Here is a 26,271-nt window from a genome sequence, read left to right as displayed (position 1 = left end):
ATGAGTCTTATCAAGAATATGTAGTTTCTTTTCAATTTATTTGTGATATTATGCAAGTAGGTTTTGAATTATTAATCACCGTGTTGAAATTATCTAATTGTCTTGATGCTTGATCACCATTATGATATTTAGAAAAGTATTTTGATGCAATTTTGGTCAGAGGATTGTCCTTGAAATTGACGAAAGCTTCTTGTGGTTAATAATTGTAGTTTTACTTAGGATGAATATCACGTCTTATGGGTTGCATGATTTTTCAAGGGGTTTTCAGAAAAATTAATGAGTCTTATATGTTTAGATTTGACTTGAGTAGAGCATACTTTAGGAAAACCTAACCTTCAAAATATGCATGTATAAGTTAGCTTGGGGTCCAAGTAGAGCATACTTTAGGAAAACTTAACCTTCAAAATATGCATGTATAAGCCATAAGTAATTGAGAGAATTACGTAGGATTGTTAAGATGACGGTAAACCATATGCTTTTACAACTTGATTTTTGAAAATTGTTTTCCTTTTGCTGATTTATTTAATTATTTTTATTCATATTCGTTTTTATTATTTTAAATTCCAAAATCAATTTTTTTTCTAAAACTTTGTTTTAAATAATTAATTAAGATTTGATTTTAATATAAATTATTTTAAATAATCTTCGTGGAAATTAACAACCTTGCATAAGCATTTTTATTACAACTACTTTATTGTCTTGCAAGTATTTTAAAATATTTTTATTCATACTTTTACAAATGGTAAAAATCCTATCAGGCAATCTCGTAAGGTCTTGGCCTCTCAGTAATTTCAATGGCTGATTCCATCTCTCTTCCAGTTGGCGAACAATCACTGTGACTGAAACCACCATGCTCAGTAGACGGTGTTCCTATCTGTTCCTCGAAAACATTGCGCGATTCAGTGTCGTTTGAGTAGACAGATGGACTTGGCGGGAAGATGGTGTTACCTTTCAGTTCACCCTTCTTAAAAGTAAACGAATTTAAGTTCTTTTTGTCGTAAATTCTTAGCATGACACAAAATTTTCTCCACAATGAGGCTTCTGGATCGAGTTGCGAGAAGATGCCCTTGTGTTCGTACAAGAACATGGCAGCAAATATGAGCAGAGCTAATGTTGAAGCAACACCGGCTATGAGAAAGAGGCCCCAAAAGCTCTCGATGCTGAGACTGTTGGGAGAGACAACGCTGTTAGGGTCTGCACAACTTGACTGATTGTTGAACAACATCTTCTCAATCTCTTTCATTTTGTATCCCTCGGTCACGTTTAGGATTGCCCTCGAAACGTCACGAGCAAGAGGCGAACCATTCGGGAAGACCTACACAAGTCACAAAGTGAAAGTGTCAAAAGACGGTATTAGGAAAATATTTATAGTAATTCTTCTCGAGGAGTTAAGTATAAGCCAAGGATAATTAAACTTATGCAACGCTTTAATCCTCCGACTCGAAACTCACACTCTCAATTGAAAGGACACAAAATATCCCACATGACATGAGAAAACAGACATTTGAACATGATAGAGACAAAGGAGCGAAAGCAGGTGAACTTACAAAGGCAAAACCATCAGCTTTAAATGTCGGCTCAACCAAGGTGTATTTTGAGCAATACTTTGCAAGAAATAGTTTCATATAGGGTGTCTCGTCGAAAGCTGCCGAGATGCCATGTTTATTACTCCCGTTTTGAAAAAGCTTATGCAACTCTTCAGGGGTATCATAGGTCACAAGTCTGTCATCTGGAAAGCCTAGTTGTTTCAGAATCCCAAGAACGAAAGAACCTGATATGTAGGCAACAGAGTCCCTATTCTTGAGGAGCAAGTTAACATCAGTAACAGTTGGTTGGACCTGTTGAACTGTTAACAGAGATGTCAAACTTGCAGTGTAACTTTGGGTCAGGACGAGGACCACAAAGCACCAGATTATCACCACGAATCGAGCCAAGTTGCTCACTACTCGCTCCCCTGTAACGAAAATTTCAAAAGACAAAGAAATGGAGAACTATGAGTCATGGATGTTATAAGTTTGAGGGATACCTTACAATGGAAAGCATTAAATTTGCTTAGTTTCTATGGAGAGTAAATTAAGACGAGCGAACTTACTGTGTGTGAAAACCATGGTTGAGAACGAGAACCAAAAACCTGTACCGATTTGGTGATGTGGAGGCCCCCGAAAGTCTTCGTTGATCCGATGTTCAAGAACCCAAACAACGAAACCAATGAATATGAAAAAACAACCGCTCGTTACCCAAAGGTTCCATGTCAAGGGCTTCAAGAACACCCAAGCATTCTTGTTTTTGTTGTCTTTGATAGGCACAATCATGGACACACCAGATTCTGTGTACGGCAACGTGAAGTCTACATATAAGGATCTGTTTGCTCTAATGGTGATATCCCCCACTGCCGCGTCATAGTTCTATCAAGAAAAAATGTTACCATTTCAGTTACGAAATCAGATAAGTTTGTTAGATTAGGAAGAAAAGACTCTTACCTTGAGATACACTTCATTGACCAAGTCATTGTAATTGCCAGCAGCCGAACCATTAGGCCTTGCATAGGGAATAAGCTCATAAGGAACAGCGTAGGGTAGCAATTTTATTACAGATTCGAAGATGCTTATGCAATATCCACCATTGACCGTGGTTGTGTTGGTTCTAGGATCATGTGTGACATTTACAAATTCCGAAAACCCTTGCTTGACCGGGACTAGAATTCGCAGCTTAGTGTCAGGTGTAGGAATCTGCCAACCCTTTGGAGCAGATGTGGTGTCTCCAGGCCATATAATAGATCCAAGACTTGCATTGGAAGTAGAATATTTGCTTGTTTTTTTCAAATTTAAGTTTCTTTGAAGACCATCTCGGGGTGTCCAAAATCCAATCGGTTTTTCCCCACTTCCAATCACATTAACGATCTCAAAAGTTGATGATTGTAATTGGCCATTGAAAAGATTGAAATCTCCTGAAAGGCCTTTAAAATTTGTACCTGATAGTTCTTTGACAAGCTGAGGACCATTTTGTGAGACCCCAAATCTTTCTAGATCAGTATTACTAGAGTTTCCAGAAGTATTCTTCTTTCCGAAGCTGAAGTTTTTAGCCCCAACTTTCTCAGCAGCCATGGCCAGTGCCCAAGCAGCATCATACGCCCACAATCCGAACACATCCAGTTTAACATCCTGGACAGTTGGATTGTCTTGTTGAAATTTCCCCTTCCATCTAACTCGAAAACTCTCAAGCCCTTTTGAATTCGGGTAATAAGTTTTTATACCCAAAACCCCTTGCATATTTTCTACGCCAGAGGAATTTATGGAACTAAACCTGTTGGTCATCCCATCAGTCATTATCCAAGCATACCCTGCCTTCATCATGCCGATCTCTTTTGCCTTGTTGAAAATTCGCAAACCGAGAGATGGTAACATGTGCACAATGAAGACCTGAGTTTGCATTCCCTTTAACTTGTAAAGCTCAGTAGCAATTTGGTCATCAGTAGCAGTTGGAGAAATGACAGTCCGGTAGGGGATTCGAGCATCAACTTCTTGCAAGGCATCAGAGAGGTAAGGTATGACTCCTTCCCCATACTCGTTTTGGACGTAGATAGGCACAACTTCTCTCCAGCCAAATGCTTGGATGATAGCACTAATGGCTTTCACTTGGGATGAATCATTTTGTGCGGCTCTTATGAAATATGTACTTCTGATTGAAGTGAGAGATGGGCTTGTTGCTGAGTAAGAGATTATGGGGACTTGGGCTTTCTGTCCAAGGTTGATTAGGAAGTTGGCCTGCATTGATGATGCAGGCCCTATGATTGCTTGCACTTGAACATTCTTTATCAGGTCTAGAGCTGTTCATTCAAACAAGAAAATGTTAAATCAATCTCCCCGACATGGGATTCACGCTCCGATTGAGTATTCAAAACTTCACGGGTACTTGTTAGAATGTGACCGTCCAACTCAAAACTCATTGACAATGAACATGAGATGCCCAAGATTTCTTAAACTATTATGCAAGGCTATTATTCCCCTGACATGAGATTTATACTTTCAAAACTAATTGAGTACATAAATGGGTTAATGCTAGAATGTGAGTGTCTAAATCAAAATCAATGAACAATAAACTAGATAAGCACCAAAATCATTTAAAACTATTATGAAAGGCTCTCAACAGAGGGGGATTAATTGGAAGGAGCAAGAACAAAACATGAACACAGATAAAAGAGATAGAATTACCTGCAGAAGCTGTGACAACAACATCTAAAGGGGAGTTCCTTTTGTGCAGAACAAGCCTGGTTTTGTAGTTAGAGTTAGAGGCATAGAAATCGGATAGGGCGATTTCGATGCAGCTCAGCTGCATCTTCCCATACCAGGCATCAAAGTCAAGAACCAGACCCACATGAAATGGGGTAGTCTTATTGTTTTGTGACATGGCCAGGAAAGTAGTCTTAGAAAATAAGAACAAGAAGAACGGAGCAAAAAGGTAGCTTCTGCAGCTAGCTTTCTTGGCCATGTTGCAAATTTTTTTGGGAAACTTTTCAAGCTTTGCAATTCATGACTTCAAGAAAATGGAGTCTACATTTATATAGACTTAGAAACTGTAGATTTGAAGCTCTAAACTGGGTTAATTAATTGTTGATTACATAAATTAATACAAGTACAAGGAGCATCCAACACTCCATAATCCGTTGGCTGTGATAGCATGTAATTTCATGCTATGAGCATCTCCAAAAAAATGCATTTAAGTTTGCTGTCCTCATTCAGTGAGTCAATGTCAGATTGTCAATAGTGGTGGATGTCTCTAAAAGTTGAAAATTCAAAGGTATTATTTGTCTCATTACATTGTCCAAGTCTAGCTTTGACAAATGAAAGACGCGTTTATATTTGCATGTGGAAAAAAAAAATTAGTAGAGAGATTTGCTCACCTAGTGTGTGGTGGAATGGTCACTTTCGAATTCGGTGCAGTGACTTAAAATTGATGACATGAATTAGTAATACTGCATAACACTATAATAGTGATTGTCGTACTGACAAATGAAATAAAAGATAATATCTTGACAAAATGATATGCCCAATCTTTGGCAAATGAGAATGCAATAAAACAAAAAATGAGCAACAATATGAAACAAAGGGACGGTGTTGGTACCAAGTAACAGATTCATGATAAACCGTTCATTTATTTGATTCATATACATTATATATGAGCGGGAAGATCCCAGCCATAATATAACAGGATATTTTTAAGGATTTTTCTTTAGTTTTCCTTTTTTATTAAAGTGTAACAAGGTATGTTTATATCTTTCGCCGAAATATTAACCAAAAATTCATTCTTTAGCCTATAATTTATTTAATCTCTTGACAAAAAGTAGGAGGAGCAACTCTAATAGCAAATGTAGATCGTAACTGGGATGGCAGAGGCAGGAGTCTTGTTGACATAAGAGGTCGTTTCCTTTTTTGGCTAATCATTGGCATCTACAAAAAAAAAAAAAAGAACAAGTTTAAGTTAAATGTAAATACATATATCGAGTGCATTAGAATTCATCGGTAAGAATAAATCTGGTTGCTTGTGGTGCATCTTCTGCAAAATTATGGAGACAATCGTGAGAGCGAGAGAAGCGAGAGATGATAAAATCAGCTAAGAGTGCAAGAACCCTAATATATAAACCTAGGGATAGAATCGTCAAAATTGTTTCATAGCGGGAAAGACCCTGCCAAGTTGTTACAAGATAAATAAGAATTATTATGAAACTAAAATCGAACGGCGAGAATATGGGAGGGAAGTCATGAGCAATTTGGATTAGCATGCAATTGGGAGGGAGATCATGCAATTGGGGGATGTGAACCGACAATTGGAATAATTAAAATATTATGGGACGGAGATCATGAGGCGGCAAAATAGGATTAGGAAGAATATGGGAAAGAGATCATGCAATTGGGGGATGTGAACCGACCAAATAGGTTTGGATTGCCTTGGGAAAGATTGACAATGTAAATTGGTTCTAGCGTGAGTATTCAGCCGATATATATGTCACTTCTGATAAAGCATGTACTCATGTAAAGCATATAGTCAGACTTGAATCAAGAATTGAATTTCACTTGCATCTTGGATGATAAAGCATGTACTCATGTAATCAAGCATATAGTAAAAGATATTCCAAACCTTGCAATCAACATCTCAGACCACCTACCATTAGAGAGCTACTCTTTAATCCCTTAATAAGATGCAATTCAAAATGAATGAAAGAAGGTACAATAAGTTACGCAATAATAATTAAAAGATATTCAACTCTGGGATTAATTAGTTGCCCTCAAGAATACAAAGAAAATCCTCAAACATAAAAAATTTCTCACAACTTGATCAAATTTTATTAATGACGACAGTTGTAACTTATTGGGGAATCAAAATTGCTTACACAATGCTCCTTGCTCATGTCTAGCATAGACATAATCAAACTATTCGTCTATGTACTTGAAATAAACACAAGGCAGAGCAAGCAAACGGTACAATATATTCCTAGCACAATCAAACTTACCAGTACAAAGCTCCTTGCTCAGAGTGTTGTGCACAATGGAGGGACAAAATATACAATATATTCTTGTCATTAGCTGAATGGTAGAGTAACACAAGTTAGGAATCCATGAGAAAACATAACAGAGGGATAATTCATACGATATACTTGAGATAAAATTCACCATCACCAGCCTCATAAGCAAGTGCAACTACATTAATTTCAAGCACACGCACCTGGAATAAAAATAACAAGACTAATTTAATAGTATTATTATTATAATTTTGATGAAGAGAAGACTAAGTTAATATGGACTTGCACTTGTCAAACCAAGCTATTAGAAATCTTTCGAAAGAAGAACACTGGACCTGAAAACATCTATTGACCAGAAAATCAAAAAAGAAGAAATAAACTCCAAATTACAGATTAAGCGAATATAGATGGATCGAACCTTGGAAATTGAAATTTCAAATAAGAGAAAGGTTATAGACCTACAATGATCTGGGTATCGGCAACTGGGTTTGGGTCCGGGTTTCTGAGAGGAGAGAGAATCGTATAAAGAACCGATAGCAAAAAAGCATCCTTGGCATGAAGAAAACACATTCAATAGAAGACACTTTGATACAACAAGCTGTTAAAAATTAGAAAATGCGGAAGGGCTGCAATAACACCATAGTGTTACGATAAACCATGAAAGCCTAACCAATTTGTCAACAATACACGATGAAAGTTTGCAGCAGTAAACTGAACCACTCTTGAGAACAGGATTACTTGTGCAACACAAAACGCATGGTTACAGCTCTGCCAAGATTGTACACATCTACATATGAGTTGTGTAACAACTACATATGTTGGATTATTCAAAAGATTTGCAAACAACAAGGAGTTTAGAAGGGTTTAGAGAAATCCTGGCAAGTAGCTAACATTGTACATGTTACCTGTCAATTTGAAGAAGGCATCACTTGCATAAACTCCTTGCTCATGTCTGGCAAGTGCAGATCAGTTCTGCAAGGCAACACAATCATATCAAAGAAAATAAAATGTAAAATCATCAGTACGACTGTAAGAGATAAAATTAAGGCTGAACTGAGAAGGCCTACCCCTGATAAGCTGGATCTCTTCCCACAAACTAGCTAGGATGGCCATTAACTCTGGACAAGATTTTATTAATCGCAGTTGCAGCTCTCATCTTCTCTACATCACTTGCCTTGCACGATTCTTCAATGTCGGATCCTGCGTGTTACATAGTAAACTAAGACTCAACCACAACAACAATTTGGTCACAATCAAAACCAGAAACCGCGATCAACATAGCTAGAACACCAAAAGGAATGTAATTTAACATTAACATCACAACCAATCATAGATAACAGGAAACCACAATTGAAAAAGTAATATATTACAACATTACTTGGAACAAAAAAAATTAAGATGTGGCATTACACGAACCTCTACTATTAGCATCATCTAGTGCAGATTCCAAAACCTTTGCCCTGTTCCTCAGTCCCTTCCACAAAACATTTGCCCCTCTGTGTTCGGTCGAGTCCCAAATAACATGCGGGGGGATTAGGAAGTGGATCAACAATCAAAATTAACAACCCAAATTGTCGTCTACACCAAGCCTTGCAACTTAAAATGTTAAATTAAAATTTCCAACTTAAAACCGTAAATTAAATCCTACAAATTGAACTGGAAGACATAGAATTAGAGAGGAGAAGGAAGATAATCACTTAAAGAGATCACTGACCTTCGAGTTCTTGGCAGCTTTGATGGTTTTTTTTATCCAACCTAATAAACATAACACACGATATGCTCGCAACCTAATACAAATTCAAGCCCACAAATTCCATTTCAATTTTGACAACCCTAAGAGAATTACAGAGACAATTGATGGGTTTATGCATCAGAACTTAAATTGAAGATGACAATTAGAAGGGAAAGAAGAAAAAGAAAAAAAAAAAAAAAAAAAAGAAAACCTTTTTGAGGGCTTTGAATTTGACGGCAGTTTCGATCTCCAGCCGAAGGAGGCAGTCGGTCGGTCTGTGTATTTGCAGCGACGAGGGCGAGGGAGAGGGCGAGGGAGAGGGAGTGGGACGGAGAGAAATAACAGCTTCGTGTTTGACTAAAGCGCTTAATTTTTTTCTTTTTTTCTTTTTTTCTTACTCCGCGCTACTGTTTTGAAACCGCGCTTTTATTCCGCGCCTTATTTTTGGTTAATAGTTATTTCCTCAGCTGAGGAAATATTTTTTGTCGCCCCGAAATCGTCGTGTAGTATTCTAAGATAGCAGGGAAGGGGGCAGTTTACCCGTCAAAATTAAACTCGTCAGGACATTGTATTTATGCCGACAAAATGATTGTCGGTTAACATTTGAATTTTCTCGGTTAAAATTAATGCTATAAATTGGTTTTGGCTTGAATATTTAGCCGATAAATTAGAATTTTAGTCGGTAGATGACTCTTGTGCCGATAAAATTTTACTTCGTCGGCTAAGAATTTGTCGGCAAAATAATATTTTCTAGTAACAAGCGAGAGGAGTCTTACAAGAACCATAAAAAGGGAAGAGATCCCAACTCCAAGGCGCCAAAGCCATCACCCAAAAAAAGAGTAAGTAAAACATAACAACAAATTAAACATTCCACATAACTAACAACATAAGCACTAAATTATGTAAATTAATTATGAATGCGTGCACATCTGATGCTATCATAATTCAACGAATAATTATACAATTTTTTTTTTATTTTTTTATTTTTACAATAGTACAAGATATATTCCAGGTTTACAAAAAGTTTATGTCAATTAAATTGAGGGTTTTGGATAATTAACTATTCAAGTGGTGGACAACCTTGGTGGTTTGGGTCTTCCTTGTCAAACCATTGCGTTCCGGTTTCAAACCTTTCTCTTGCTCCCCTTAGTGTAGATTATTGTAGAATATTGTTTGTACTAAAATAAAAAAATAAAAAAAAAAACTTGCACATATTTTCTATAGCATCTATGTGCTCTCTTTGTTGTGAAGGTATGGAAACTGCTTCACATATTTTCTTTGAGTGCTCTTTTGCACGTAAAATTTGGTCTTCTGTTTTGGAATTATTCAGAGTTCAATATTTATTTCAAGATATTTTTAGCTTTTTCCATTATCCTTTACAACAAGGTTTTGGTACCCAAGTGCAATTGCTTTGGTGGGGTATGATTGGAGTTGGTTTTTATTCTATATGGCATGCTCGCAACACTGTTCGCTTTCATGTGGAGGTTGTTTCCATCAATTATGTTGTAAGGTCTATTAAATGTCAACTCCTTGAAATTGATTCTTTCAATTATATAATTATATTTTTGGTACGGTACGGTAATACCGTGGTAATAGTATTTATTACCAATACTGTACCATTACTGATTGGCACAAAGTCGGTATGTTATGGTTGACTATTCGGTTGTCATGGAAATTTGGCAAAAAAATCCACCGCTATGTGGGAATGAAGTGAATAATTTTCCTAAAGTTGTTTATGTAGATATGACTAGGTCAAGCATTCAGAAATATAGTAAGAAATGATGACTTCATCTAAAATGAGATTCCAGAAGATATATTGTAGCTCAAGGCAAAACCTAGTGTCCGAGAAATTGTTGGGTAGGAGATCAAGGCTGCCAATGACATCAATTCATAACTAAATATGTTGAAATTGTTGAAATAGTGATGTGCTCAACATGTATTTGATATATAGATCAACTTGAAGCGTCGCTGGTAAATCGCTATGTTATTACGTACGAATCATCCAATTCTATACCTGAAGGCTCTTCCTCCTTTTTGGAGCTACACAATTAGCTTTGATTCATAAAGTTCACGTCTAAGATATTTGGGCAGCCTAACCCCTCATGCCTGGTGGCTGATGGTGGCGGCGGTTCTTAGATGGGGCTGTTGGGGCTAGGATTTTTATTTTTTCATAAACATGGAGTTGACATGATTATGCAAGCGAGAAAGAAATATACAAGGTAAGATGTTCTATCCGTTATTAAAAACTTGGCTTAAAACCCGATTTGATGCCAATATTGCAATAAGCACGATGTCTTATTTTCTTTTCCAATACAAGCGATATTTCTACTCTAAATTACTCCAAGTGACTCGGAACGCAACGAATTGAAGAGGAAGACCCTAAATATCAGAGCAATCAACCACTTGCATATCTCTGTTTTTCTTAGGAACATAAATTTGTACACCTAATACACCTTGCATAGAAATTTTGACCGATGAGCTCATCAACTTTAAACGATTAGCGATCCCATAAGTAGTGATCCAAACATAGCCTTGGAGCACATCATAATTTAAATTTGATTAGATCAAGTTGACATTGATACAAAATTAATACCTAGGATCCGAATCTTCAAATCGCTGGTTGAATCACAGGATCATGCATGATTGATTACTGGACGTTCCAGTCCATTATTACGAAAAGTAAACGACTTAGAGTCCCATTCGTCGTATTTTCCTAATATGACTCGAATTCTACTCCACAATGAGGCTTCTGGACCAAGCTGGTTTAGTTGCATCGAGATATCCTCGAGTTCTCCAGACAAAAACATGGCAGCAAATATGAGCAGAGCCACTATTGAAACACCGACAGAAATGAGAAAGAGGCCTCAAAAGCTTTCAAGGCTGAGACTATTGGAAGATATCAGACTGTTGGGGTCTGCACAGCTTGTTTCTTGAACCACTGGCTCTCAATCGCTTTCATCTGGTCTCCCTCGGTGACATTTAAGATTGCCCTCGAAACATCACGACCAAGAGGCGAACCTTTTGGGAACACCTGAAAATTACAAAATCAAAGGAAAAAAATGTTTGAATATATATATATATATATGTATATATATGGGAGACCATCATAGAGACAAAATCTATTGATAAGCAGGTTAACTTACAAAGGCAAAACCATTGGCTTTAAATGTTGGGTCCATTGAAATATATTTTGAGCAGTATGTTGCAAGAAAAACTTTCATGTAGGGTTGTTCATCGAAAGCTGCAGAAATACCATTTTTTCTGCTACCATTGCGAAAAAGCTGGTTCAACTCTTCTGCAGAGTTATAGGTCTTAAGATTTTCATCCCGAAATCCCATCTCTCTCAAAATCTTGTAAACAAAAGAACCTATTTGATAGCCAACATTATGCCCGTTGTTTAAGAGGAAGTTTTTGTTGAGAATTAAGCTGCCTACTAGCATTAATTCCAATCTGCAGATGTTAATCCTGCAGTTCAAATCGAGAGGAAGCTGGGAACCAAGGGATGAACAAATTTCCAATTTTAGAAAGGAGCCGTTGAGTTTGAATCACAACGGCTAGTCTCATTTACCATTGTTAGAAAGTTCACAGCTGGTATTTTTGTTTTATTGAGTTGTACTATGCATTCTCATCCCCGTCCAGATGGATGGATGATATCCTCCAAAGCCCTTAGTGGCCGGAGAAGAGTACTAGGTCCCTAAAATGTAGGTTTTGTTTGTTGACCAAGTTGAGATGCATATAGCCTTTGTAATTTCATTTTTATTTGATAAGAAAATATACAGACTCTTCCTCTCTTTCACTCTCCCTCAATATTTACAGATTCATTGAAACAATCTGTAAAAGTTTCAATCTTTATTAAGATCATTAAATCTATCAGGATGCCTGGTACCATTTCAAACATGGTATCAGAGCTCTAGGTCTGATTTTCGAAGAAGGGACGTGATTCTGTGAAGATACAAATCCAGAAAGGGTTAAAGGTGGTACCTTTATAACCATTTGTGCTGTGCTACCTGAGAAGATGGCCGGATCAAGCTCCTCCGGTGGTGATTTACGAACACCACAATTTAATGGGTCAAACTACGATTTTTGGGCCATTAAAATGGAAACCATTCTCATAGCCTATGATCTATGGGATGTGGTTGAAGCTGGTCTTGCTGAACAACAAGCCCCTGCAGAGGATGTCTCTGAGGAAGATGGAGAAAGCGAGACTGAGCAACTTCCAGTTGAAGGACCAGTTGTGTCAAAGGAGGTGAAGATCAAGAATGCCAAGGCTCTGAGTCTCATTCAAGGAGCCATCACTGATGAACTTTTTCCCAGAATCCGAAATGAGAAGACGGCAAAGGGTGCCTGGGAAATTCTGAGGAGAGAATTCAGAGGAGATAAAAAGGTAAGAGCTGTGAAATTACAAGCCATTAGAGCTGATTTTGAATATTTGAGAATGAATGATGCTGAATCTCTGGCTGATTACTTGGCTCAGTTTTTTGAGATAGTAAACAACTTGAAATCTCTAGGTGAAGATGTGACAGAAAAAAAGATTGTTCAAAAGTTGTTAATGAGTCTAAGTAGAAGGTACAAGTCCATAGTGTCGATTATTGAAGAAACCAGAGATCTAGATACTATTAGGATTGAAGAAGTCCTAGCCTCTGTGAAAGTTTATGATAAGAGGGAAGATCTACATGATGAAAGAGACAAATACACAGGTACTGAGAGGGCTTTCAGTAGCCTTAAAGTTAGAGGAAATGGAAATGGCACTGGAAACTTTAAAGGGTCCCAGTATAAATCAAATCCAAAGTTTGGTCAGTATAAAAAGGGAAAGAACTGGGGTCAGAATAGCAGCTGGAACAATGGCAGTGGTGGTGGCTGGAACAACAGGTTTGTTGCACACAACAAACAAACCAGTGGCAGTCAAGGAAATGTGAAACCACTATGTCAAGTCTGTGAAAAATACCATTTTGGTGTGTGCAAATACAAAGGAAAAACCAAGTGTGGAAGATGTAATCGATTTGGTCACTTAACTAAGGATTGTGACAATGGTAAACAAGTTGCAAACTGTGCAAAGGAAGAAGATGCTGTCACAGCAACCATGTTCTATGCTTGTCATGCAAGTTCAATTACAACAAGTGAGTTTGTGTGGTTTGTGGACAGTGCGTGCAGTAATCACATGACTTCGCAAGAGTCCTTATTGATAAATCTTGACAAGTCAGTGACCTGCAAAGTAAAAATGGGTACTAGTGATCTTGTTCAAGCCACATGAAAAGGAACACTTGTAGTTGAGACTAGAAGAGGGAAAAGATACATAAATGAAGTGCTGCTAGTTCCAGGTTTAGATGAAAATCTGTTAAGTGTTGGTCAAATGATGGAACACGGTTATTATGTCCTATTTGGTGGTAACATGGCTGTGATATTTGATGATAGTAACCTTGAAAATGTGGTAGCAAAGGTGGTTATGACAGGGAACAGATGCTTTCCATTGTCATTTGAGTCTATAAATGCAGTAGCTAGAAAAGCTTCAATTGAAGAAGAGTCAAGGATTTGGCATAGAAGGCTTGGTCATTTGAACTTTAATAGTCTGAAAAGGATGCAGAGAGAAGGATTGGTGTTTGGTTTGCCTGCATTATCTGAGATGAAGGAAGTTTGTGAGAGTTGTGTTTCTGGAAAGATGCATATGGAACCATTCGATAAAGAGAAAGTGTGGAGAGCTAGTCAACCATTAGAACTGGTATACACTGATGTTTGTGGACCAATGCAGAATGAATCTGTTGGTGGCAACAGATATTTCATAACATTTATAGATGATTTCTCAAGAATGTGTTGGGTGTATTTTCTGAGAAACAAATCTGATGTGTTCAATGTGTTTAAGAAATTTAAAGTCTTTGTTGAGCTACAAAGTGGTTTCAAGCTTAAGAAGCTGAGAAGTGACAGAGGAGGTGAATATACCTCCCATGAATTCTTGAATTTCTGTTCTAACATTGGAATGGAAAGACAATTAACAGTGGCATACTCCCCTCAGCAAAATGGAGTTGCTGAGAGAAGAAATAGAACTATTTGTGAAATGGCTAGATCAATGATGGCAGAGAAGAACATTCCTGTGATTTTTTGGGCTGAAGCAGTTGGAACTGCAGTATACTTGCAGAATAGGTGTCCTACAATCTCAGTGAAGGGTAAAACACCATTTGAAGCTTTCACAGGAAGAAAACCAGGTGTAAAACATTTGAGAGTGTTTGGAAGTATTTGTTACAGCCACATTCCATCAAATCTGAGACAGAAATTTGATGACAAAGCAAGCAAGGGGATCTTTATGGGGTATGGCAGTTGTGAAAAAGGTTACAGGATTTACAATCTTCAAACAAAGAAGATTATTCTCTCAAGAAGTGTAGTGTTTGATGAGTATAAGACCTGGAATTGGGAAAGCAAGCAAGATGAAGCTATCTACATGCCTCTCAATATTGGAAATGAAAATACTGAGATAACAGAAATGCAAGAATCTTCTCATGAAACTCACAGTATTGACTCTCCAAATCCTACTCAATTAATCTCAGATTATGAACATGTTCCTGGAAGCAACACTGCCAGTACAAGTCAAGGCTCAACACCAAGCAATACACCAGTAAAGCTGAGAAGCTTGGAGGACATTTATGCAAGATGTCATATGACCATCATTGAGCCTGAAACCTATCATGAAGCTATTGAAGACAATGCATGGAAGGAAGCAATGGATGCTGAGATTGAAACTATTGAGAAAAATGGAACTTGGGAGCTTGTGGAAAGACCTGCAGACAAACCTGTCATAGGAGTCAAATGGGTGTTCAAAACCAAACTGAATCTCGATGGATCAGTTCAAAAACACAAGGATAGGCTTGTGGCAAAAGGGTATGCTCAGAAACCTGGTATTGACTATAATGAAACCTTTGCCCCTGTGGCAAGGTTAGATACAATTCGAACTTTGATTGCACTTGCAGCACAAAAGGGTTGGAAGCTGTTCCAATTAGATGTTAAATCAGCCTTCTTGAATGGAGTACTTGAGGAGGAGGTCTACACTGAGCAACCAGAGGGTTTTGAAGTCAAAAATGCAAGTCACAAGGTCTATAAGTTAAAGAAGGCTCTCTATGGTTTGAAGCAGGCTCCTAGAGCCTGGTACAATGAGATTGACACCTATCTCACAAGCTGCAACTTCAAAAGAAGCATTAGTGAGGCTACCCTATATACTAGAACTGATGATGAGGGAAATATGATCATAGTCTCTATATATGTTGATGACATAGTATACACTGGAGGTAGCAACACATTGCTCAGTGAGTTTAAAAGAGACATGATGCAGAAGTATGAGATGACTGACTTAGGACTCTTACATCATTTCTTAGGAATGGGAGTTCTACAAACTGAAAGAGGGGTCTTTATTCATCAAAGCAAGTATGCAAAGTCCTTACTTGCAAAGTTTGGTCTGGAAGATTGTAAGTCTGTGACAATTCCTCTACCCACTGGTGAAAAACTGAAGAAAATTGATGGAAGTGAACTGACTGATGAAGGTTTATTTAGGCAGATTGTTGGCAGTTTGTTATATTTAACTGTAACCAGGCCTGATATAATGTATGCTGGCAGTTTGCTATCTAGATTCATGCATGGTCCCACGAAAAAACATATGAGAATAGCTAAAAGAGTTCTCAGATACATTCAAGGCACTCTCAGCTATGGTATTGAATTCACAAGGGACAAGGAGGCTGTTTTGATTGGTTTTTGTGACTCAGATTGGGCTGGAAGTGAAGATGACAGTAGAAGCACATCTGGATATGCTTTTAGTTTTGGAAGTGATGTTTTTTCATGGGCCTCAGTGAAGCAAAACACAGTTGCATTGTCAACTGCAGAAGCTGAATATGTCTCAGCAGCTGGAGCAACAGCTCAAGCCATCTGGCTAAGATTTGTGTTGGATGATTTTGGTGAATTGCAAGCTGATGCAACACCATTGTTCTGTGATAACATGTCAGCAATATCAATGGTAAAAAATCCAGTCTTTCATCAGAGAACCAGACACATAAACAGGAAATATCATTTTATTCGTGAAGCATTGCAGCAAAGATCAATTGATGTGAAGTATTGCAAAAGTGAAGAGCAGTTGGCAGACATATTTACTAAAGCTTTGCCCAAAGATCGATTCAATTATCTGAGGATGAAGTTAGGAGTGAAGCCAGTAAGCAGCTTAGGAGAGGCTGTTGAGAATTAAGCTGCCTACTAGCATTAATTCCAATCTGCAGATGTTAATCCTGCAGTTCAAATTGAGAGGAAGCTGGGAACCAAGGGATGAACAACTTTCCAATTTTAGAAAGGAGCCGTTGAGTTTGAATCACAACAGCTAGTCTCATTTACCATTGTTAGAAAGTTCACAGCTGGTATTTTTGTTTTATTGAGTTGTACTATGCATTCTCATCTCCGTCCAGATGGATGGATGATATCCTCCAGAGCCCTTAGTGGCCGGAGAAGAGTACTAGGTCCCTAAAATGTAGGTTTTGTTTGTTGACCAAGTTGAGATGCATATAGCCTTTGTAATTTCATTTTTATTTGATAAGAAAATATACAGACTCTTCCTCTCTTTCACTCTCCCTCAATATTTACAGATTCATTGAAACAATTTGTAAAAGTTTCAATCTTTATTAAGATCATTAAATCTATCAGGATGCCTGGTACCATTTCAAACAGTTTTCGTCAGTAACAGTTGGTTGGAGTTGTTGACCTGTTAAAAGAGATGATAAACTTGCAGTGTAACTTTGAACCAGAATGAGGACAACAAAGCACCATATGATCACCACTAATCTAGCCAAGTTGCTCACTAATCGCTCCCCTGATGCGAAAGGAACGAACAATATAGTTAGTAGTACATTGTGGAATTATAAGTATAAAACACACTGTACAATTTGGGATTTACTTTTTCAGGCATATTTATAATGGAAGGCATGGAAAATGTTGAGCTACTTTGAAGAGAAAAAAAATTGTTTCAGTTAGCTGTTTGCACTAAGATATAGAGTACCACCACTCCCAAGAACTTACCGTGTGCAAAAACCATGGTTGAGAAGGAGTACCAAAAGATTGTGCCAATTTGGTGATTGCGAGGGCCAAAAACTCTTCATTAACACGATGCTCAAGGACCCAAACAACAAAACCAATGAATACAAAAGAACAAGCGCTTGTTATCCAAAGGTCCCATGTCAAGGGCTTCAAGAACACCCATGCATTCTTACTGTTGTTATCTATGATTGGCACAATCGTGGACACCCCAGATTCTGTGAATGGCAATGTAAAATCAACATATGAGAACCTGTTTCCTCTGATGGTTATATCTCGTACTGCAACATCATATTTCTATCAATAAAAAATGCCACTGTTAGTAAAGAAATGTGATTTTGTTTAGAATCTTTAGATTAGGAAAAATAGCTCAGATTATGTCTTACCCCAAGTCATCATAACTGCCAGCAGCCTCACCATTAGACGTTGCATAGGGATGAAGATCATAAGGTACATCGTATGGTAACACTTATATTACAGCTTCCAAGACGTCTATGCAGTATCCACCATTTATATGTTGAATGGTAATCTTGTCTTCGGCCCATGACAAGTGATCCAACCCAAAGCCTATTGTGCAAATGCTAGAAAATTCTAGCAATCTATGATAGTAGCTGGAAAATTCCAGCAATGGAAGTCGGTGGGAGTATTATGCAAGCCAATGTCGGTGTGCATTCAAGAAAGATCTAGAGGCAGCAAATCATGTGGTCATTGCTGCAATGCCCAAGTCGGTGGGCAGAGTAAGTCGGCAAAATGCATGCCTATAAATTTAGGTGTGTGTGTGTGTGTTGCCATGTAGCAAGAAGAAGTGAGAGCCAGTAAGAGAGCAAGAAGTGAGAAAAAGGGTGAAGAAGTGTAAGAGTGTTTGAGTGTTTCCTCTTGTATTAAGATTGTGTGAGAATAAAAATTTTGTAGAACACTTTGAGTGTTTTTTTCTTTCTCTTGCCTATCAAATTCCGCTGCATTACATTCTCCTTTGTGAGATAAACATCTCCAAAGTAGTGAAGCATTTTTAAACCCCAACATTATAGTGGTTTTCTTAGTCCTAGGGTCATGTGTCACAATTAAAAATTCAGAAAACCCTGTGTTTACCAGGACTATAATTTTCAGCCGTTTCTGTTCACTTGTAGGAATCTGCCAACCCTTTGGAGCAGATGTGGTGTCTCCAGGCCATATAATTGATCGGAGACCAACAACATTAGGTGTAGGATATTTGCTTTTCTTTGTGGAATTGAAATTTTTCTGAACTCCATTTTGAGGTGTCCAATATCCAACCAATTTTTCCCCTTTTCCAAGGACGTTAACAATCTGAAAAGTTGATGGTTGCAGTTCGCCGTTAAGAAGACTGAAATCTCCTAAAAGGCCTTTGAAACTTGTAGCTAGTAATGCTTGGACAAGTTGACGACCATTTTGCGAGATACCAAATCCTTCTAGAGCGGTAGTACTAGAATTCCGAGTAGAGTTCTTCTTCTGGAAGCTGAACTTGTTAGCCCCAACTTTCTCAACAGCCATGGCCAGCGCCCAAGCAGCATCATAGGCCCAGAATCCGAAAACATTGAGTTTGACATCATGCACAGTTGGATTGTCATGTTGGAATTTCCTCTTCCATCTAACTCTTAAACTTTCAAGCTCTTTTGTATTTGGGACAAAGTTTTTATGCCCAACATGTTTGCTGCAACAGAAGAATTTATAGAATTAAATGAGTCAGTAATTCCATTAGTCATTATCCAAACATACCCTTCATCCATCATATCGATGTCCTTTGCCTTGGCAAAAATCCAAGAGGCAAGATCAGGCAACATGTGCACAATGAAAACCTGAGTTTGCATTCCCTTTAATTTGTAAAGCTCGGTAGCAATTTGGTCATCAGTAGCAGTTGGAGAAATGACACTGCGGTAGGGGATTCGAGCATTAACTTCTTGCAAAGCATCAGAAAGGTAAGGAATTACTCCCTCCCCAAACGCATTGTCAACATAGATGAGCACTACTTCTCTCCAACCAAAAGCTTTAATGATGGCACTTATGGCTTTCACTTGGGATGAATCATTTAGTGTTGCTCTGAAAAAATATTCACTCCGAATTGAAGTAAGAGTTGGGCTTGTTGCTGAATATGAAATTATGGGTACTTAGGCTTTGTCTCCAAGGCTGATTACGAAGTTGGTCTGCGTTGATGATTCGGGTCCTATGATGGCTTGCACTCTAGCATTCTTTATAAGGTCTAAAGCTGTTAATTTGAAGATGAAAATGACAACGGAGAATTGAATTAAATATGATGTAGTTTCGAACCTTAAGAGCTCTATCGGAGTCAGTATACAAAAAATTAAATCACCAACTTAATTGTTATGCAAAACAAGCCTTGTCTTGTAGGCAGATTTCCTTTTGTGACAACAACATTGAAAGGCGATTTCCAGCAGAAGCTGTGACAACAACATCGAAGGGCGATTTCCTTTTGTGCAAAACAAGCCTTGACAACGGAGAATACCAACTCATAAGAAAAAAAAACAAGATGAAAATTACCAGCAGAAGCTGTGACAACAACATCGAAAGGTGATTTCCTTTTGTGCAAAACAAGCCTTGTCTTGTAGGCAGATTGAGAGGCATAGAAGTCAGAGACGGCCATGCTAATGCAGCTCAGTAGCATCTTCCCAGATTTGGTATCAGGGTTAACGACCATACCCACATTAACTGGGCTAGTCTTAGTGCGTTTTGCTGAGGCAAGGAAAGTAGTCGTAAGCAATAAGAACAATAAGAGAGAGAAAATGGGGTTGCAGCTAGCATTGATGGTCATGTTTGACATTCTCCGAGCTTAATATGCAATTGATGGAATCAAGTAACAACCGAATCTTGTTTATATAGAACTTGATGGAAGTTAAAGATTATTAATTATGCATAACAAATCGAAGTAAAAGAAGAATCCACAAACTTTATGTTATATATGTATTTAGTTTTGCTGCTGTCAATTCAATGATTCAAATGCCAAGTCATTTTCAGTACAAGTGGTATCAAAAGAGAGATTAATTTGAACACATGATTTCAAGTGCATGGGTGAATTTTTTTTAACGGCTACAAGTCCCTTGTTAGATATAAAATTTGAATTTCCCAATTGATGGGGGTGGGACACGGTGTCTAAAATTTGAAGTGTGGAACACTTTTGGCTCCTTTGATGATTAGAATTGGATTTGATTGGCTAACTAATAAAATTTAAGTAATAAAGAATTGATGGTAGAGGTGCAAGATTTTTCATTTGTGGATTAGACGAGAAAAGTTATAAGGTGTTGATTTCTTACCGTTTTGGAGGGTTTAAAAGGAATAAATTTCCTCTATGAGTAATTCATTTTTTACCTTCCACTTGGACAGTCCAACCTAATTTTAGACACCAAGAACTCTATGATTAATCATTTGTCTTATTTCTATCGTCGGTCTAACTTTGAATAATTCAAGCGACAATTGTATGGTCTGATATGATATATATGTTTAATTCTTTGTAACTTTCCATACAATTAATGAGTAATAGTACAAGCATTCTTCTTTACAATAGCATTACTTGAGAAACAAAGATATGAATAACTTGGAAGTAAAGGGGGAAAAAAAAAGCGCATGTGAAATTGCTAGGTCTACAGAACGTTTTTGTTAATACAAGAGAGGGGCTTGGGAGTCAGCTACCTAGAGAAGACAAGACGAATGATCAACCTGAATTGTAATTTTATCTAACTTCTGCGCAACTACATAACAGTGGACTTTATATATAGAATTTGGATTGATCGACTCCAAGAAACATTAATGGAATTCTTCAATTAACTAAGAATTTTACTGTGAAAAGAATGCATTTCATCAGTGGCTGGAAACAACGCATAAAAACAGATTATATAGAAATTGTGATGATGCTATGCCCGAATGATGTATTTAAGTTTTCTGTCACTCTTTCAGTGAGTCAACTGCAAGTTGTCAATGTTTTTCATTAGAGGAGGGGGACTCTAACACGGTACCTTAGCTACAAGCCCCTATATATCGCTCAAATTTGTCCATGTTTGACAGCTAAGAATATTATTAGGTTCTTCAAGGAAAATATTGGCAGGGATAAAAGTTGACTTTCCCAGTCAATGGGAGTCGGATTAGGTACTGAAATCAGTCTGAAACATTACGGGCTGGTTTGGTATTACTGTGCTTTAAAAAAAAGCTGCTTCTGCTGTGTTGTGAGAATAAGCAGCTGTGAAATAAAACAGCAGAGTGTTTGGTAAACTTTTTTGTAGAAGTGCTTTTGAAAAAAAAAAAAAAGCAGTATTATAGTGTTTGGTAAACTTTTATGTAAAATAGATGTGAAAAAAACCGATTTTTCAAAGCTGGGTTTTGCAGCTTTTTGTTTTTGGCTTTTTTTCACCCAAAACTGTGAAAAAAGCTGAAGCTGAATGTTTACCAAGCACAAAAACAGCTTCTAGCTTTTTTTTATACCAACTTTTTTCAAAATCACTTCAGTACCAAATTAGGCCTACATGTTGTCAGTTTTCATATATTCTATAACCAAGTCTAGCTTTGACTAAATCAAACGATCGTTTCCGTTCATTGTATGGTTTGGTATGAATGATATATATTTTTTATTATTGGTACCCTTCCGTGGAAGTTATGAATAATGGTACAAGCATACTTCTTTACCAAACCGTGCAAGTTATGAATAATGGTACCTTTCCGTGCAAGTTCTGAAAACCTAGCAATTACTTGAGAAATAAGGATATGAACAACTTGAAATTGCTAGGTTTTCAGCAAGTTTATGTGAACCGATTCAATAATGAGGGGTTTGAATGTACGTACCTAGAGAAACAAGAATGTTGATCAACTTGAAATTTAATTTGTGTTTTTTCCAGTTAGCTAGCTAGTGTGTGCAACTACATACCAGTGGACTTTATATTTAGTATTTGAATCGATCAACTCAGAGGCATTAATGGAATTCTTCAACTAAAAATTTTATTGCGAAAGGAATGCATTCGATCAGTGGCTGAACAAAGCAAATAAAAACAGATTTTATAGAAACTGTGATCACGATATTGTCATGCTTGTTGATAAAGCACATTTGAATTCTGCATCTCCCGCCACAGCCAAGATGCCACAGCAGCCACAAGACTGATGGAATATCCTCGATTAAGCCTTTTCCGCTGACTTCTCAACAGACTAATCTTTTGGGCTGGTGAATTCGTTCAAAGTTTGTTGAATTTCGAATGTAAATTTTGTTTTGTATTATCTGTTTGGTTTTGAAGAGTTTGTTCTTCATCCAAACTCTCATTTTAAATTCCTAGATATACTTGAATACAAGACTACTCAAACCATCGAGCAATATTCTTTCATGTTATCATCCTCACCTAGCATCACGACAAATTATCCCCTCACCATGGCAAATTCTGCTGCACCTTCTCTTTGCAGTGTCTCTCACTTTTTGCCTCTTAAACTCGACCGCCGCAATTACCTCGTTTGGAAAATTTTGCTGCACCCTCTCTTTGCAGTGTCTCTCATATTTTGCCTCTTAAACTTGACCACCACAATTACCCCGTTTGGAGGGCCCAGTTAATCCCCTAATCCCCTTGCTACGCAGTCGTAACATTCTTCCATTTGTTGATGGAACGTCTCAGTGTCCTCCTGCATTTCTGTATTTCTTCTCAACGCTGAACGACAACTCACTGATGAGATAAATCCCCTCTTCGAACCCTGGATTCAGGATCAAATGGTCCTCTAGTGGCTGATGAATTCACTACCACCACTTGTGATGCATGTGATTGTTAAATGCATCAGTGCTGCTGAAGCCTTGAAGAGCCTTCCTCTTACAACCGTGTCATTCATCAAGGTCAACTTCTCAATCTCCGTCAAGGTGATCTCTATATTGCTGATTTTTAGGAGTCTCGCGGGCTTGAATGGAAGCCCTTGTGTTTTCATACAGAGAACAAATATTGTTCATAATGGTGGCAATTAAATCATCATCGGTCATGGGAGAGCCAGAAAGAGCTAGTTGGTCAGTCAGTATTTATCCTGTCCAAAAAATCAGTGATACAGAGATCCCCTCTGTTGGTATTCCAAAGTTTACTAACTCAATGCCAAAATATGTGGGTGATAAGTTTAAAAAAACTCTATCACACCTCTCACTTTCACTCTCAATAAAATTGGACTAACAAATGGAGAAGGGATAGGAAATAACAAGCTTCCACGAAACACACTTTCTTGATATATGAAATAAAAGGCAGTTTACAAACTGATGAAAAAAAGACAGAAGCTTACAAGCTTATGAACCTGAGAGAATACAATCAGAAAATGGGATTCGGATTCTTCCTAAAGCCTAGCAAGAAAGGCCTATTTATACAAAACAGAAATTAATAAACAATAAGACAACACATGCAATAAGAGATGGTGTTCCACCCGTTCAAACACATGCAGCAACTTTGGATAGTTGGCACACACATGTCTTGCATCATTTCAGGTTGTAATCACAACCTTTCGGCTAGCACATGGAGGAAACTTTAGTCTTCAAAGTTGCAGCATGTGTGGATACAACCTGTAAAGAAACTAACAGCCATCAGCAACCTTTTACAGCCTGTTTTGAGTTGAATTTCCAACACGCCCCCTCAAATCAAAACGCCTTCATGCCTAGCATTTCACGCAATAACCTGAATGGTTCAACTGGCAGTGGCTTAGTGAAGATGTCAGCCACTTGTTCCTTTGTGTGACAATAGACAAGCTCAATTGTCTTTTGTTTCACATGATCCCTTAGAAAATGGAACCTAGTATCAATGTGCTTGTTCCTTCCATGTTGAACTGGATTCTTTGCAAGTTTGATTGCAGATATATTATCCACATGAATCAAGGTCGATTCTTCTTGTGAATGACACACTGATTTCAACAGATTCCTTAACCATATTGCCTCACACACGGTTGAGGCTACAGCTACATACTCGGCTTCACATGATGACAAAGCAACAATTGATTGCTTCTTTGAAGTCCATGAGAAAGCTGTTGATCCTAGAAAAAACACATAGCCAGTTGTGCTTTTCCTTTCATCTTGGTCACCTCCCCAATCACTATCTGAATAACCAAATAATTTTGCTTCTTCACCAAAATTATAAAATAGACCATAGTTTAGAGTACCTCTTATGTACCTCAAAATTCTCTTGGCGGCCAGCCAATAAGACTCCCTTGGTGTTTCCATGTATCGACTCACGAGTCCAACACCATAAACTATATCAAGTCTTGTGATTGTAAGGTACCTTAGGCTTCCAACCAAGCTTTTGTACACGGTTGAGTTTACAAACTCACCTTCTCCTTCCTTGGACAGCTTCAATCTAGTTGCAACTGGAGTGTTGACAATATTGCACTTGTCCATATTGAATTTCTCCAATATATCTCTCATGTACTTTTGTTGAGAGATGTAGATACCATCACTTTCTTGCTTCACCTCTATGCCAAGAAAGTATGACATTAATCCATTGTCAGTCATCTCGAATTCACTGAACATGGATTGCTTGAACTCATAGAACATTGCTTCATTGTTTCCTATAAACAACAAGTCATCTACATAGAGACAAATAATTAAGAACTCCCCTTTTTCACCGTTCTTCATGTAAACTGAATGCTCGTATGGACATTTCTGAAATCCATTTTGGTGAAGTTAGTTGTCAATCCTTGAGTTCCAAGCTCGTGGTGCTTGCTTAAGGCCATACAAAGCCTTCTTCAAATGATACACCTTTTCTTCTTCTCCTTGTACTTGGAAGCCTTCCGGTTGTTCCACGTACACTTCTTCCTCAAGAACTCCATTAAGGAAGGCTGACTTGACATCTAGTTGATAAATTTTCCATTTATGATGAGCGGCAAGAGAGATTAGCAATCTTACCGTGTCAAGTCTTGCAACTGGAGCATAGACTTCATCATAGTCCACTCCATACTTCTGTTTGTAGCCCTTTGCTACAAGCCTTGATTTGTATCGATCCACACTTCCATATGCAATGCGTTTGATCTTGTAAACCCACTTGACACCAATAGCCTTCTAATTTGGTGGGAGCTTTGTTAACTCCCTAGTGTCATTCTTCTCGATGGCATGGATCTCTTCTTCCATGGCTTTTTTCCAACAGTTTTCTTCCACAGCTTCATTGAATGAGAGAGGCTCGTGGTCTGCATAGAAGCAGAAAAAATTGGTTTCTTCTTCTTCTTGTCCATAAATCTCTGTGAGACTCCTTAACCTCACTGGAGTTGAGGAGCTGCTTTCCTCACTAGATGTAGGACCGCTCCTTGCAATTCTGTGCACTGGAGTTGTTGTGATTGTATGAGCAGGTTGTTGCTCAACAGGTGGTACAACTTCTGGTTCTTCAAAATCAGTGGAGACGATCTTCTCTTTACTGACTTCTTTGTTGTTCCACATCCATGCCTCTTCCTTACTGAAGATGACATCTCTACTAACCACTAGTTTGCCAGTTAGTGGGTTGTAGAGCTTGTACGCCTTGGACTCTTCACTATAGCCCACAAACACACACTTCTCACCTCTATCATCAAGTTTCCTCCTCTTGGCTTCTGGAACTTGAGCATATGCAACACACCCAAAAATTCTTAGGTGTGTAACATTCGGCTTGTATCCACTCCAAGCCTCTTGTGGTGTCATCCTCTTGACACTCTTTGTTGGACATCGATTCAACTAATAAATCGAACAAGCTACAGCTTCTGCCCATAACTCTTTTCGCAAATTCTTCTCCTTAAGCATGGACCTTGTCATGTCAAGGATGGTTCGATTCTTTCTTTCAGCTATCCCATTTTGCTGTGGGGTATAGGCAGCAGTAAGTTGATGCCTAATTCCTTGCTCCTTGCAGTATGCTTGGAAAGCATTGGAGGTGTACTCTCCACCTCTATCTAATCTCACAGCCACAAGCTTGTGGTTGCTTTCAGCCTCTGTGAGTGCCTTGAACTCCTTGAAGATTTTTAGGGCAGCCGACTTCTCCTTGAGAAAGTAAAC

General features: G+C 38.0%; 1 protein-coding gene and 1 pseudogene across 12 annotated transcripts; both read right to left on the bottom strand.

Moving 5' to 3' along the window:
• Nucleotides 1-644: 644 nt before the first annotated feature.
• On the bottom strand, nt 645-8,677 carry LOC103935823 (glutamate receptor 2.9-like). Of its 12 annotated transcripts, none has more exons than XM_048580437.1 (13): nt 8,461-8,677; nt 8,232-8,304; nt 7,934-8,013; nt 7,585-7,717; nt 7,423-7,489; nt 6,980-7,019; nt 6,669-6,720; nt 6,509-6,581; nt 4,212-5,447; nt 2,481-3,826; nt 2,093-2,405; nt 1,548-1,954; nt 645-1,315 (listed from the first exon to the last, which is right to left on the bottom strand). In XM_048580437.1, exons 9-13 carry the CDS (start codon nt 4,486-4,488, stop codon nt 755-757), a joined length of 2,904 nt encoding a protein of 967 aa, XP_048436394.1. In that variant the 5' UTR covers nt 4,489-5,447; nt 6,509-6,581; nt 6,669-6,720; nt 6,980-7,019; nt 7,423-7,489; nt 7,585-7,717; nt 7,934-8,013; nt 8,232-8,304; nt 8,461-8,677; the 3' UTR covers nt 645-754. The 12 variants fall into 12 exon arrangements, with proteins under 12 accessions (XP_048436394.1, XP_048436395.1, XP_048436389.1 ...); XM_048580438.1 differs by having other exon boundaries at nt 6,675-6,720; XM_048580432.1 differs by having other exon boundaries at nt 6,980-7,489.
• Nucleotides 8,678-10,737: 2,060 nt separating this feature from the next.
• Nucleotides 10,738-24,654, bottom strand: LOC125475581 (annotated as a pseudogene).
• Between the last annotated feature and the right edge of the window lie 1,617 nt (nt 24,655-26,271).

Source organism: the organism of the source record quoted next, unplaced genomic scaffold, assembly GCF_019419815.1.
Source record: "Pyrus x bretschneideri cultivar Hongxiangsu unplaced genomic scaffold, Pyrus_bretschneideri_v1 Contig15, whole genome shotgun sequence".
Classification (NCBI taxonomy): domain Eukaryota; kingdom Viridiplantae; phylum Streptophyta; class Magnoliopsida; order Rosales; family Rosaceae; genus Pyrus; species Pyrus x bretschneideri.
Note: the sequence above shows the minus strand (reverse complement) of the source record. Positions and strands in the feature narration are given on the sequence as shown.